Source organism: Aythya ferina (genome assembly GCF_964211825.1).
Source record: "Aythya ferina genome assembly, chromosome: 5".
Taxonomy (NCBI): Eukaryota; Metazoa; Chordata; class Aves; order Anseriformes; family Anatidae; genus Aythya; species Aythya ferina.
The window spans coordinates 44,668,732-44,682,789 of record NC_140301.1 but is presented as its reverse complement, the minus strand read 5'-3'; the positions used below and the strand labels follow the sequence as shown (position 1 = coordinate 44,682,789).

General features: G+C 40.8%; 1 protein-coding gene across 9 annotated transcripts in view; it reads left to right on the top strand.

Annotated features, from left to right (window-relative positions):
• OSBPL5 (oxysterol binding protein like 5) overlaps positions 1–14,058 on the top strand; it is a 177,902-nt gene that overhangs the window by 132,368 nt on the left and 31,476 nt on the right. For all 9 annotated transcript variants that reach the window (XM_084522452.1, XM_084522448.1, XM_084522451.1 and 6 more), the window contains 4 exons: positions 1,043–1,123; positions 1,790–1,891; positions 3,414–3,617; positions 9,052–9,136. In XM_084522452.1, the coding sequence (XP_084378578.1) occupies positions 1,043–1,123; positions 1,790–1,891; positions 3,414–3,617; positions 9,052–9,136 (472 nt within the window). The remainder of the gene's footprint in view (positions 1–1,042; positions 1,124–1,789; positions 1,892–3,413; positions 3,618–9,051; positions 9,137–14,058) is intronic.

Sequence of the window (14,058 nt, the reverse complement as noted above, 5' to 3'; positions counted from 1 at the left end):
TGGGTTTGTTTCACATCATAGCAGTAAATTTGTAAATGGGAACTATATTTGTTACATTTTGTCCTTACTACATCTCCTTTTTGTGTCATACTCATTAAATCAAGTTGGCCAGGGACTGAACTTTTTCATAAAACCATTGTGCAAAAGAAGTAGAGACAGTGTCTGACCCCAAACATGAAAGGCTGGAAGGAAAAGAAGTACAGAGAGAGAAAGTAACTTCCCCAAGGTCACCTAAGAAGGTAGCAGAGACCAGCCCAGACCATAATTCTCATGCCACTAACCCTCCCCAGGTTTGGACAAGAGCCTATCCAAGTGTAGACGTTGTAGTTGTGAGGCAGTTTCCAGAGAGTTGCACTCGATAAGTGTATGTTGGTCTGGGAACAGTAATATTGTGACCATGTCTAACAAAGTAAAACATTTTTTTAGCCCATCAGCACAAACATGAGATCAGTCTTCAGCCTCTGAAAATGAATTTAAACAGCACTGACAGTATCAAACATGATTTGAAGTGAATATGTATTTTGTGCCTGGCTTCTCTAGGCCAAGATGATGATGATTTTCTGTATTATCTGTAACATGATTAGGTCATTCCTTGCCCACTGTGTTCTTGAACATTTCAGCCAGGACAATGTCATTATCAATATCAAGTCTAGTTCTGAAGGATCTCTACCAGCTTTTATGTATTTTTTATTCCGGTAATTGAAATGATGTAAGATTTGAAAAAATGTGAGTAGTTTTCAAAGTTAGGAATAAGAATAAGGGGATTGTTTTTGTTTTTAATAAAAAATAATGTCAACTTGGGAGAAATACAAAAAATAAGGGAATTCCAACTAACTATGAACACATAAAAAGGAAATTCAGAGCACACCACAGTTATGTCATTTCTGAGCCTATCTAATCTAGTGTACTTCTGCTGAAGCCTGCAGTCAGCTCTTTAGCTCTTTCATGGATTCCTGGGAGATATAAACAACCCTTCATTAGAGCTTAGCTTGAACATCTTCGTGTTAACACATTCCTATTTCCTCTCTCCCGCTTTTTTTAGATCGAATATAAGCTTTGCAATGGGTCTGACAAAGAGTGTGTGTCTCCCACGGCCAAATCCACTAAGAAGGAAACATTGAAGGTATGTGCAAAGCAGCCAAGTCAGCATCAGCTGACTTTTCCCTTACAAAACAAGTAGTACCTTTCAAACAAACCATTGGGAACTGCTCTGAGTCATTTCCCAAGACCCAGAAAAGCCTCTGACTCTTCTAAGAGTCATTATAGGCCAAGGGCATTAATGGGCTTTATATACAGTATTAGATTATATATTGCAAGCAGAACAAATCTGTGTAATTATTTTGCTCTGTTCATATGTTCCAGAGCCATAAGGCACCTCAAGAAGACTGTAATGCTTCATTGGCCTTGTTGGGAGGAATATGCCTTGGCAATCTGAGTAAATTATTTGCTTAACACTTGCTTTGTCTCCTAAACCAAAAGTATAAATAATTTGGTTTGGATTAAATTAGATTTAATATTAGTTCTCTTTAATTTGAGGGGTGGGGAGGACTCACTAGTCAGCCTCTCTCCATTCCCCCCAAAGAAAAGAACTGTTTATTGGAGCTTCAGAAGCAAAGAAAGTATCTGCTCTCTTGTTATGTTTTTGTTCCTCTGTGTGCTCATTTCTGGGGTGCTTGTGCTAGGTCAAGTTCTAGCTGTGCTATACATAGCAGTCCTTAATGCATTATGTTCTTTCCTCCCCCAAAGAGGCCATGATTACAGCTGCTATATTTTCTCTGTTCTGAACCAGGTACAAAAAAAAAACTACAGACAGGAGAAGAAAAGAGCTACCAAACAACTCTTCAGTGCTCTAAAGGATCCCAGTGTAGTGATCACAGCAGACTGGCTGAAGGTATTTAATATAGACCATTGATTCTGAGACTCTAGACAAAAATAAGTGAGAAATACTTGCTGTGTCTAGCACCGACTGAAGGAAGACAGACTAAATTTGAATTGATGTTGCTGTAAAGCCGAAACTACATTTGGGGAATCTTTACTTTTCATCTTAACCTAAATGAGTCTGTCTGTTTCATGTCCTTAAGTATGAACAAGGTCTCAAAAACTGCATAGTACAAAAAGGAAGTGATGATATTTCTTTCTTTCCTCCTCTGAAAGAGTCTGCTGACCTCTTCCTGTAGATACGTTTTTGTACTGAGGAGGCAATAGACAGAGCAGTAGCCTGGAAATGAGCAGATACAGCTTGTTCTATTGACAGCTGGATTTGATATTGCCACAGTGCAGAATGAAACATGTTGGACCTGATGACAACTGTAATTTCTCCTTGTGCAAGGACTCAACTAGTGACAGCTTCTCATTGAAGTCCTGAAACTTTGTATGTGGCAAAGTACATGTGGATTGACATTGCAAGAGACTATTAGGGCATCTAGTCTGGTTTGACTGGTCATGAATTGGTTGCCCCTTTTATAATGGCAAAACTTTATCTCCAAACATCTTCAAACAAACAGCTCTTTAAGAAATAAAGTAAATTAGGGATTTCATGAAAAAATACAATTGTATTTGTCCAGTGTGAAAAACCTCTCACATTATTCTATCGTCAGAAGCCAGATAAGTGAGATGTGTATCAATTATTTGAGAAAATAGATTGGCAACATGAAAAATGCTGGTTTTTGTAATATAAAATACTTGCTGCATAGTTGTGGATGGAAATATCTAGCTCAGAAACAAATGATGCTGGCCCACAAAAACCAGTACAGCAACATAAGACTTGAGGTTCAGCCTACATATGCTGGAGACGAGAAGACCTTAGGCAAAACCTAACCTTACTGAGAAACTTCTCATTACTGAAGCTGTTACCTTTAATACATGCTATCAGATGTAATGTCTTCTATACAAGAGAGAATACGCATTGAGCTTGACAGAGAATTAAACCAGCTGGAGAAGGTTTACTTCTCTGTCAAGTACCCCAATCAAGAAATGGGGTATTTGTCAAAACCCATTAATAACTCTGTTCTGCTGAACATTATTAAAATGACTCTGAAGTCCAGTTAGACAAGCTATAATATATTTCTATGCAGTATCCTAATTCACATGTCCTCCTTGATTATTAACAAATCACTCTTACATCAGCCAGCAGTGCTGGTTGCCTAAAAAAATTAAGCAAGCTGCAAACACCAAGCCAGAAATAAAAATATGAAGACTAGGCTCTGATAGCCAGATTTGTGTGGTCTGGGATTTTGGTATGAGATCCCCAAGACTGTTAAGACAATGTAGTGTATCCTTGTGTAAGGAAGCATATCTCAGTGCAGCCATGGGAGAAATGGGTACTGGAAATACTGAATAAATACTAAATAAATGTTGGTTTTGTTTTAAGGAACAACGTAAGGGTAATGTTTTTTCTTTCTTCCTCCCTCCAGATTCGTGGGACTCTGAAGAGCTGGACCAAGCTGTGGTGTGTTCTGAAACCGGGAGTGCTGCTGATTTATAAGACGCCAAAGATTGGACAGTGGGTTGGGACAATCTTGCTCCATTCTTGTGAGCTCATCGAGAGACCCTCCAAAAAGGATGGCTTCTGTTTTAAACTTTTTCATCCTTTGGATCAGTCTATCTGGGCTGTAAAGGTAACAACCCTGATGAGCTGAACAAGCTCTTCTTGGTCACCAAAGTGTCTGAGCACTAGCTAGATTTATCTGGCGTTGTCAGTATCTAGATTCTCAGTTATTTGGTTGCTGTTAGTGATGGTGAATTGGCTGCATAAAAAGATGAAGCTGAAGCTTGGTTGTGATATGACATTAAAGGAAAACGGTGCGTTATGGTTATACATATGTATCATTCTTGATATATAGGTGTATGCATAAACTGAGGGAAGGGGAAATGCATTAGTGCAGAATCTGTATCAAGCCATGGCCTAAATCTTTAAAAATAGATGAGGAACAGACCCAACTAAATGACTTCCCAAAGACAAGGATGTACAGCACTGCTTTGCACAACACTGGAAAAGGGCTGGCAAAGTGACAAAATGAAAAGGATGAATGATATCACCACAGTGTCTTTTTCTCCCCTGATGTCTGAGGTTTGGGTTTGTTAGTGATGGACTTGGAACTTCGTGGACTGCTCAAACCCTGACTGTTACACAGAAGCGTGACTTTGGGTGCATTGTCTTAGTTTTCTCTTCTTTGAAATGGAAGTAGAAAGACTTTCTCTCCTTCGAGTTCTTCTTCTTCAGGCTGTTGTTACCCAGAGGCTGTATGTACATAAGCTCCAGCAGTGGCCTCTGGATCTCCCTGTAACATAGATCACAGAATCACAGAATTTTTAGGTTGGAAGAGACCTCAAGATCATCGAGTCCAACCTCTGACCTGATTAGTAGTTTCTCACCCTTCTTGAAATAACTCCCTACCAGTTATGAAAAGCTGGATTTCTTTTTCTTCTTCCCTTTAAGATTAGGCAGAAAGCAAAAAAAAGAAAGTAAAGTATGAATGCCTGAGAGCAAAGAGGAAGACCCCAGTACTTCCTTGGAAGCACTGAGAGCAACATCTGTTGGATACCCTGAAGTGACAGAACTCGACTTATATTGAGCTCTTTTTTCCCCTTTAAAATATCAATTCAGCAGAATTGTTGAAGACACAAATTCTCTAAGAGACATCACCAGTGCAAACAAGGTTTACAAGGTACTGCTTTGCTGCAAGGTGGTCAGCAAAGTCTGCTTGGAAAGATTCATGAAAGAGTGATGACAGAATTTGTCTTTGGCATCGGAAGGTCTAACAAAATGGAGGGGAAATCCCGTGGGAACAGATTGAGAAACCTCACTCCTGCTCATCCCTCCAGTTAATTGAACAGTTTTAAACACAGCTATACACTAAGTATAAAAAGTCTTGCAATTTTTAATAGGGTAAGTGGAGAGAATTAAAATGAATTTCAACAACCAGAGATAAGAGCTGCTCTTTTCGTTCAGCTCTAATCTGTGCCCAGATGCATTATTTTAGCTTTATATCCCAAAGGTTTTATTGCAGCTGTGCTTCTTATTCAGCTTTCAGAGTTTTGTTGTTTGTTTTATTCAGAGCATGCACCCAAGAAGGCTGTCAATCTTTTGCTGTCCATCAACAAAAAATTCCCTGTGACATAACAGGTCAACTGAATTCTTCTGAAAAGCACAGTCAGGAGAGGCAGGGAAAAAGCAGAATCAAAAGCACAGTCAGGTAATGAAAAGTAGTGTCACTGCCAGATTTGAAGTGTTGTGTTATGCCAGTATGACCTTTCCTACGTATATCCTTCCCTTCGACCATCCAAAAGAAAAAGCAGTTTTTATCAATATGTATATGTATTTGTGTGCATATGTGTATCTAATTCTCGTGTCTCTTGAGAAAAGTATATGATAGAAATAGGAATTAATATATTAAATATGAAAGGAATGTATCCCTGAAAATGTTTCTGTACTAGAGGAAGTCCCGAGAGATTTGAGTTTTAAGTCAAAGTAATATTCTCAGTCACCTGAGATAGATGTTTAGAAAGCTGTGTTCAAGCTGCATAGTAAGAAACCTGAGTTCAGCTGGGATTGTTGTTTGATAGATGCTTCCAGTCACAAGGTGAACACTAAAATACACATCAAGAAAAAATCTACCAGAATTGCCTCATGTCAAAGAAGCTGTCTGCACTCTGACAGCACTTTAAGGCTGAAGCTGCTAAAAATACTGTTTTGTTTCATGTCATTTCATGGCCGTCTTTTAAAGCAACTGGAGCAGAATTGACTAATCTAAATTGGTTATGTGTAACTGTGCAAAGAAAGACTATTGCTCATGAAATATGGATTAGCCTGAGCTTAGAGAAGCCCAAGTTACTGTCCATTGTGATAGAAATAAGATCTGGCTAAACAACTTTCACTTACGGCTAAAATGGCTTGTCAAATTTTCAAGGGTTTTCCAGAGTACAGTTGATGGTCTGGTTTTGACTCTCACTATTGGGCTTCCAGCTACTTCAAGGTAACAAGCACCTTTGTACTTGTTATCCTGGGTGCTCTGCAGGTGTTTGGATCTAACTGCGGGTTTCAGCCCTTGGACAGATACCTGGGTTGAGCACTGCCCTAGGTGTTTACAGTCATGCTGGCCAATTAAATTCGATTTGCAGTTATTTAACTTCAGCTACAGCAGGATGAAATTTTGGGATGCCTTTCATGTGGTAGGTAGGTATGGTATAAGTCTATTGCTTATAGTTGACATTTAAGTATATGAAGCAAGGAACTTTTTTTCTTATAAAGCTTTCTGGTTTCTAGAGACAGGGGGATGCCAACCTAGGAGTTAGTGTGTGGGTGCAGGCATCTGTCCTCTTTCTTTGCAGAGGCAATGTATGGCTATCAACAGGCAGGGTTTGCCCGGCAGTCCCAAATAAATATCCTAGAATAGGTTGTATTTCCCCTTGAGCTTGCTCAGGAGCTAGCTGAACAGCATGGTGTGGGAAGGCTTTTATTGACTACATCTTGTTCTGGTGTGTATTTAAGTTGGTAAATTAGTTGGGATCAGACCCACTGAATCTGGGGATATATATAACTTCAGTTTTGTTGATTTTAAGAGCTTCAAGTCATTTCTTTAAAGAAAGAAGTTCTAGTAATGGGCTTGTGCTACTTTTACAGTTGTTTGTTCTCCTCCATACTATAACAGTTACTTTTATCTTTATTCTCACAGTTATCCATAGCACTGTTAATGAAAGGGATTCCTCCCCGTTTTATGCTTTGTTTTATGACTCTCCAAGATGAGATGTCTTGCTGTGCTATATAAAACCGTGAGTCCACTCCAGTTTTCAAAGCCTGAACACCCCTTGTTTGTCAGTGCCTTTGAGACTCAAATCAAATGTATAAACAGGAATGGTCTGAAGATGACCCTTTCTTAGCTGTACTGTCTAGAGGCTGAGCTGAGCTCCAGGTCCCTGTATAGCAGGGATAACATTCACATTTAGTGAGAGACAGTCTTGAAGGTTTAGAGTCTAAACTCAAAACAGGCACAGAGCTCAAAGGCAGGGAGACAGAAAGCACCATTATCTCCTCTGTGCAGATACAGAACCTCATTTACTTTGTGGAGATGTTGACTTTATTTTTATGGCCTTCTCTCTTTTCTTCTTCTCCTTTTCTTTCTGTGGGAAACAGCCCCTCCATGTATGAACATGCCTTACCATGAAATATGTTCCCTTGATACAACAACTTAGCTGCTCCTTGTATTTATCCACATGCTTAAATGTCTGCTAAAACCTTGTGCTACCCCATCCTTTCCTGACAACCCCTCCCACCCCCAGGCTTTTTTTTAATATTGGTTCTTTGTATCTGTACCATTTGGTTGTGGGGCAAATATCTGGCTCTGCACTGAAAACACAACTAATGGTGTTGCCAACAATTCTTGAATGTCCTGTTCAGCTGCAAGCTAGTGAAAGGAAGAATGCCATCGGGAATGCTGCCTGATTGCATTAGTGTCACTGATAATGCTGTTCTGCTCTGGATCACTAATCAAATCCCAGCTTTGCTGGTCCTGACTATTAAGCCTTCAAACAGTCTTAATTTTGTGAACCCTGAGCCTCTTGTGGGAGAGAGGAGCAGAGAAATAAGTGAATAACAAGGATCCCAATTTCTCCTGGCAGCAGAAGAACCCTGTGGATATAGAGACAAGAAGCTAGACTGGAGACTGTTGTCTTCTCAGCACTACAACTTTGTGACATAGACTCAGATACAATTTGATGTGTATCATATGCTTTCACTCTTCACCCTTTCCAAGTTTTGGCTTCCTGGGTGGAACTCGAATACAGAAATCCAGATGAAACCACCATTTAACTACTAAACACTTGTATACAGCAGCAGTTTTCAGTAGGAGTCACAGTTTCACTGCTTTCACCATTATTGGGAAGAAATCTTCTCAAGGAGCAGGATGGGATACTCTAAAGGGCCATGCAAGGGAGGAGAGCCATACTCAGACTGCAGACATCTCCCTACAGATTTTAAGTATTGTGTGTGGTATTCTCTAGAAACTAAAGTAATTGTGTATTTGAGAACTTCTGGAGAAAACCGCTTGTTTCACTCCGCACTTAGGTTAGTGGATATGTGGGTATTGGTGATGTTTTCTGCTCTGTATGTGTTTCTGAAGAGTCGACATACTTGATCCGCTTTCATATTGTGTCTTACAAGGCGAGGAAGAGAAGGAACTGGAGGAGGGTGGGTGACTTTGGAAATGCAAGGGACTCTCTTATTTCAAGCATATTGTGACTTAAAGCACGTACAATGGAGACTGTGAAGCTGTGCACACTGGGCAGAGGAAAAGCTCCTTCTTCACAGCTGCTGGAGCTTAAGAAGAGAAAACAGGGAGGAGATAAAGGCATGTGGTTCTGCTCAAATAAGTGCCTAATTCAAGATGTACTCTGTCTCCCTGGGAAGCATTTCTGGAGAGTCAAGCTGAAGGGATTCTGGTGGGATGTTTACAAGACACTATAATCTTTTTTGCTACAGCTCCTAAACTAAAGGCAACAAACAAGCAAAGCCTGGTTTTGTTCCCAGTCTCTCTGAAGCAGCTGTCACCCCACGCACCCCATTGTAAAGGTTCTCAAAATGTCTGGATATAGAAGTGAAGGGCTGCAACCCAGAAACATGTATCTGTGGTGGGAAACCTTTGGTCCCCAGCCTGTGGTTTTGCCTGTCTTCTCCTTTCCTCCCTCCCTCCCTCCCTCCCTCCCTCCCTCCCTCCCTCCCTCCCTCCCTCTAATGGCAAATACAAACACTTGGCTGTCTTTGTCCCAAGCTACAGGAATGAAATTTCTCCATTTCTGAGGATGTGAATAAACAGGGCAGTTTGGGAGCTGAGCAAGGGTTAGGCTAAGCCCAATTAACGTCAGAGCTCATTGCTGCTTTGGAGCTACAGCAGCAATGTCATGATTACTAATGAATCTCTCTAAATTACTCCATCTGCTCCTTCCTTCTTTTTGACTATCACAAATATACACACTCTGCCCAGGAAGGGTAGAAAGACATTGAACGGCCACTGCATCTTCAGTGACTTATTTCTTTTTGTCTGTGTTCATTTCCAGGGCCCAAAAGGAGAAAACGTTGGTTCGATAACTCAGCCTCTTCCCAGCAGCTACTTGATTTTCAGAGCAGCCTCCGAATCGGATGGTAAGTTTTAGTCTTCCTTTACTTTCTCCAGTAACCAGTGTGAATGATGAGGCAAAGTTTAGTGTGGACTTCAAGACTGCAGAAGAAAGTAGGTTGATGCAAAAAAATATGACACACAAAGGAACAAGTAACAGTTCACCCAGCTCGAGATGATGCCCATTAGCGTGGCTCAGAATAGGTAGGGCAGGCTATAGGCAAATTTCATATTCTTTACTGAAAAGCCACCTTTCTTGACATGTGTGTGGAAGGATCTAGACTTTTAGATGAGGGAAAAAACACAAAGTCAGTAAATACTAGAGGATGAAAGGATTTCATCCTGAAATTAGAATGAAACTTTCTTCAGTTTAGCAGAGAATTTAGTGGGTTTTCTGCCTAAGTCTTAGACTAGGTAGGGACCTGCTGGAGGAAAAAGGCATATCCATACTGAAGAACTGTTAATAGATGCCTCTCAACCACCAGAATTCTGTAAATTTGCTGTACTGGGGCTAATGCTGTAGCAGGCCCAGACAGACCCTGGTGACTCCTCCTGTAATATACTGTTCTAGGAATTCAGAAAATTATGGAAGGGAAATTCAGGTCAATAGATAACAAGCATGCCAGCTTGCTATGTGAAATCTCTCTAAATGACTTTAGCAGACCTAAAATATCAGTGATTTATAAGTAGATAAGAAGATTAAAATAATGTTTTCGTTTCATTTGACCTTCAGACTACGGTGTTTTGTATTTTTTTTTTGCCATAGCAAATTAACCCAGACTGTTGTTTTATGGATGTTTTTCACCTATCACACCAGGGTGCCCAAGTAGCCCACGTGCTCATTCAGACGTGCTCATCTAGACTGACTTTAAGGGTACAACAATTGTTTATGGAGCACAGTGGGCTTTAGAAGGAAAATGCTGCTGGTAAGTTTCATAAATTCCTAAAGGCTGGGAATGGGACTTTGAAAACACCAAATGCAGCTTTAACATAGCACTTAGAACAGGAGGAAAGCTGCTTCCATTGCAGGCTTGGCATGCTGTTCTTCCTGTGGCTGTGTAAAGAGCTGTTCACAGTGAGGTATACCATCTCGACAGTGAAAGCTGCTTGCAGCTGCCAGTACAGTGAAATAGTATAAGCGGTATGTGTATAGAGCTGTAAAAGCACATTTATTTCTTTTTTACATTTTTGCAGCTTACGGAACAGCACAGCTTATTCGTGTAAAGGCATACAGGATTTTACATGGCTCCAAATATCACCTGTCTTGAGAGGTTGATACAGTAGTCTCTTGGGGGAAAAAAAAGTGCCTCTGAGGTAGAGCTGATCAATTACAGGCATTTCAAACCCTAGTTAGACAGACAGCCTGCAGAGCAGATATATAGAAGAGTTCTACGGGGTTCTTAGGCAAGTGAGTAACTTCATTAACTGTCTGACAATCCAGATTTTCTAAATTATTATTTCTTTAGAGATTGATGTGACTTGCCTTTCCATTAACTTAATTAGAAAACGCACAAAGGGAGCAATGTAGACATTGCATGCATTCAAGAAAAATTGCTGTCTGATAATGTCATTTTCTTGTGGCATTTTAACTGTCTTCTAAATGAAAACTTTAATTCCGGGGGAAACCTAATGATTAAATGTTAAAGCCAGCCTGGCAAAGAGACTTGTGGCTGAACTTCTAATCTTTCTTTTATGATGACTGTTATAGAGCAGTTATGTGGAGTAGAATAGCTTTAGATTTGTTCTAACTACCCTCAGTCATGAAGCTCCCAAGCTAGCTATAGTCCCCAAGAGATCATCAGATGTAAGATTTTTCTGTCTGTGATCTCTCCGACTGGGTCATACATTGTAATGCTGGAAAAGCACAAAAGGGACCATGTCTGGCACATGAGCATTTTCAATATTTAAAGGCCTGTGGGAAGCTTTCTGCCCAGTGAATTATTATGTCAGTGGTATCATAAGAGCTTAAAATAGTGACTTACTGGAACTTATTTTTAAAGCTAAGATATTGGCCAAGATTCCTGGGAAGCAGATGGAGACCAGGCAGGTCAAAGTAGAATCGCTTTTTCATTTACTTTGCTGTTTCTCTACAGTAGGGTTGTATAGTTAGATGGAAAGCTACCGTGATCAGAGGAAGGAGGGACTGAGAAGCCTCTCAGTCAAATATCACAAATCTGTTTGTGGGAAGTAGCTAAGACCTTTGGTTAAGGATGAAGCAGTATATGTTGTGAACACCACTAGCAATGCCCTAGATTCACCTGCAGAGATTTGGAACAGGCACATTATGGCTTAGTAGATTCTGAGAATTAATCTGAGGAGGTGACCATGACAGCTGACATGGGAAGCTTTGGGATCTGTCCGTTTGGCTGTGAACTTCACAAAAAATTGTGATGTAACATTGCACCAGAAATACTAGCATGAAACATGGTGTAACTTTCAGCTGAATTAGAGTATTTGAGTTGGCAGCTGAGGTCAGTGAGCTGTGAGAAGTGTCTGTACCTTCTGCAGGAAGGGAAGGATGAGAGTCTGCAGAGAACAGTGAAGAATTCCCAAACTCAAGAGCTGTCCTAGCGTGGTTACTGTACTACACTCCTTTTGTTCACTAGCTGGGCTCCATGGGAGCAGTTGGGGGTTCTTGGCTCCACTGAGCAGTGTAGACATGCTGACAAGTAGCCCAACACATGGGTGTCGCTCTCTGAGATCAGTGACTTGGAAATGGCATGCACATCAGTAGGTAGTGTAAAACATAGGCAGGCAAGGACACAAGGAATAGAAACTGTTGCATTTCAAGAAATCTATATAAAATGCAACAATTTAAGGTTTGTACTCGTAATTAATACAATTTGATTTTAAACCCAGGAGACACTACTGATATGACTGTAGACTGGTATTTGGTTTACCTGTTGTGAATGGGCATCTTGAGGGTGTGCTTGAGTTTATTTCATTTCTTAGTATGCTGGACACCGTAGAGGGTGCAGTTACGGTCAAGAGAGACAGGAGATGAAGATGAAACAAGCTAAGCTAGCTGACATAAATGGGGCAGGCGGAATCTGTTCCCTTGCGGAATGTTAGCGTGTATTTGTAGTATGTTCACATCTCCTCCATAGATGCAGTGTTGTGTGAATCTACAGTGTCTCTGAGGAGATGTTCTGGCCACATTTATTTTAACGCAGTCTCCTGTATTAATAGTGGAAAATGAGCCACAGAGCATTTGGTGAATTTAACAGTAATTCATGGAGGCCTCCAACTTGCTGGGGAATATTGAGTTACAGCATATGTTAGATGTACAGTTCTGCTATCCAGGCAACTGTATCATGATCAGCAGCTACATGGCCTACTTTTTCTCTCAGCATTTCAGAATCCCTTTTTTCCCCTCTGCTGTACCATCTGTGACAGACTGTTGGTAGGATTTAAGGTCTTGACTTCTGGACAGCCTGCAGAACCACTGCCAAGATACAGTAAATTTCACGTTCACAGACCTCAGCAGCAGTCTACTTTGTGATGTGTTTTAAAGACATCTGGAAGGTCATATCAGCCTACAAGCCTCAGCCTGCACAAGCATGGGGTCTCTCTTTTTTAGCAGTTTCAGAAAAGAAAATTGTTTTTTCCAAACCAGTGACTGTGTATGCATTTCAGATTTGTGCTGATGAATGGCTTAGAATTGGTAGCTGAAACCTGTCCTGAGCTTCTTGCCCAGACCATTCTGGGGCTGTCCCTGAGATCCCCAAACCAATCCTACACCCATTTGTATTTCATATTACAGCTCTCCACTTTGCCATGGGCACTGCCACCAAACGGGGGGCTACCAGGGGAGCTCAAAGCAGCAAATTACCAAGGGTTAAAGGCTTGACAGTGGGATTGTAAACCACACTTATTTAGTTGCTTATGTCCATCCCCTCCTCCAGGCATGCTTTGGTTAGCCTGGTGTGGACGGAGCTGTGCCTGGCTTGCAGTGTCATTTCTTTAGTTTTTGCTTGGCACTTGGCCCTTCCCCCGGAACGGGTGCTCTGATCTGGGGAGTAAATTACATTACTGAAATAAGGGCCATACACAGAAGCAACAAACCAAGAGGAAGTGAAATACAACGAAATACACCACTGGATCCTGGCAGTGCTGGAAAAAATAGAAGTTGTCTCTTTAGCCTTGTGTCTGCCCTTCATATTCCTTAGACCTTTCACAGCAGTTTACAATCGAGGCATGTGCAAGTTGACTTTGTATAGCTTGCTGCATACATTGCACCTGCAGCAGTTAACTGAGGGATCACATCTCTGTGTTTTGACAGCCCAAGTGTAAAAAATCATACAGGTGGGGCACCCAAGTGGTACCACAAAATAAGAAGCAGTCAGCTGAAAACAGTGACCTTAATGTTCACTGACTAAACCAAATCTGAGTCTTCCTCATTGTTTGTGATTTGTGTGTACTTGAGCAAGAATTCATCATTTCCAGGTGGCAGTCTACTTCAGGCTGATTTTGAAAAGCATCTATCTTGCAGGTGTGAGGCATGAGGCCAAAAGCTGGATGACTTTAATAATTCAAGAAGAATAATATTCCCTTAGTGATGCCTGTCTGGAGGAATGTATGGTTACTAGGTGTGAGGCTTTTGAAGTCTTAATTGGCAAGAGATTAATCCCAGCTGTTCTGTAACTATAAGAATGAAATGGAGAAAAAGGTTTGGTTTAGTCCTGGACTGAGATTTCATGTGCCATGATATGAATCCATCTCGAGCGTACTCATATTACTGATGAGTGCTGAGAGGACATTGGGTGGCTTCTCTGTGATCTGCTGTTGCAAAGATAGTCTTGGCACATCAAATTATGAGTTGTTCTAGGTGAAATGATGGTAACTGTAAGGAATCCCAAAAACGAACAGCTTTATGTTTCCAATAATGTCTGTTGTTGTTTTGTTTTGTTTTGTTTCTATGGGATATTTTTGTAATTTAAGATCTACT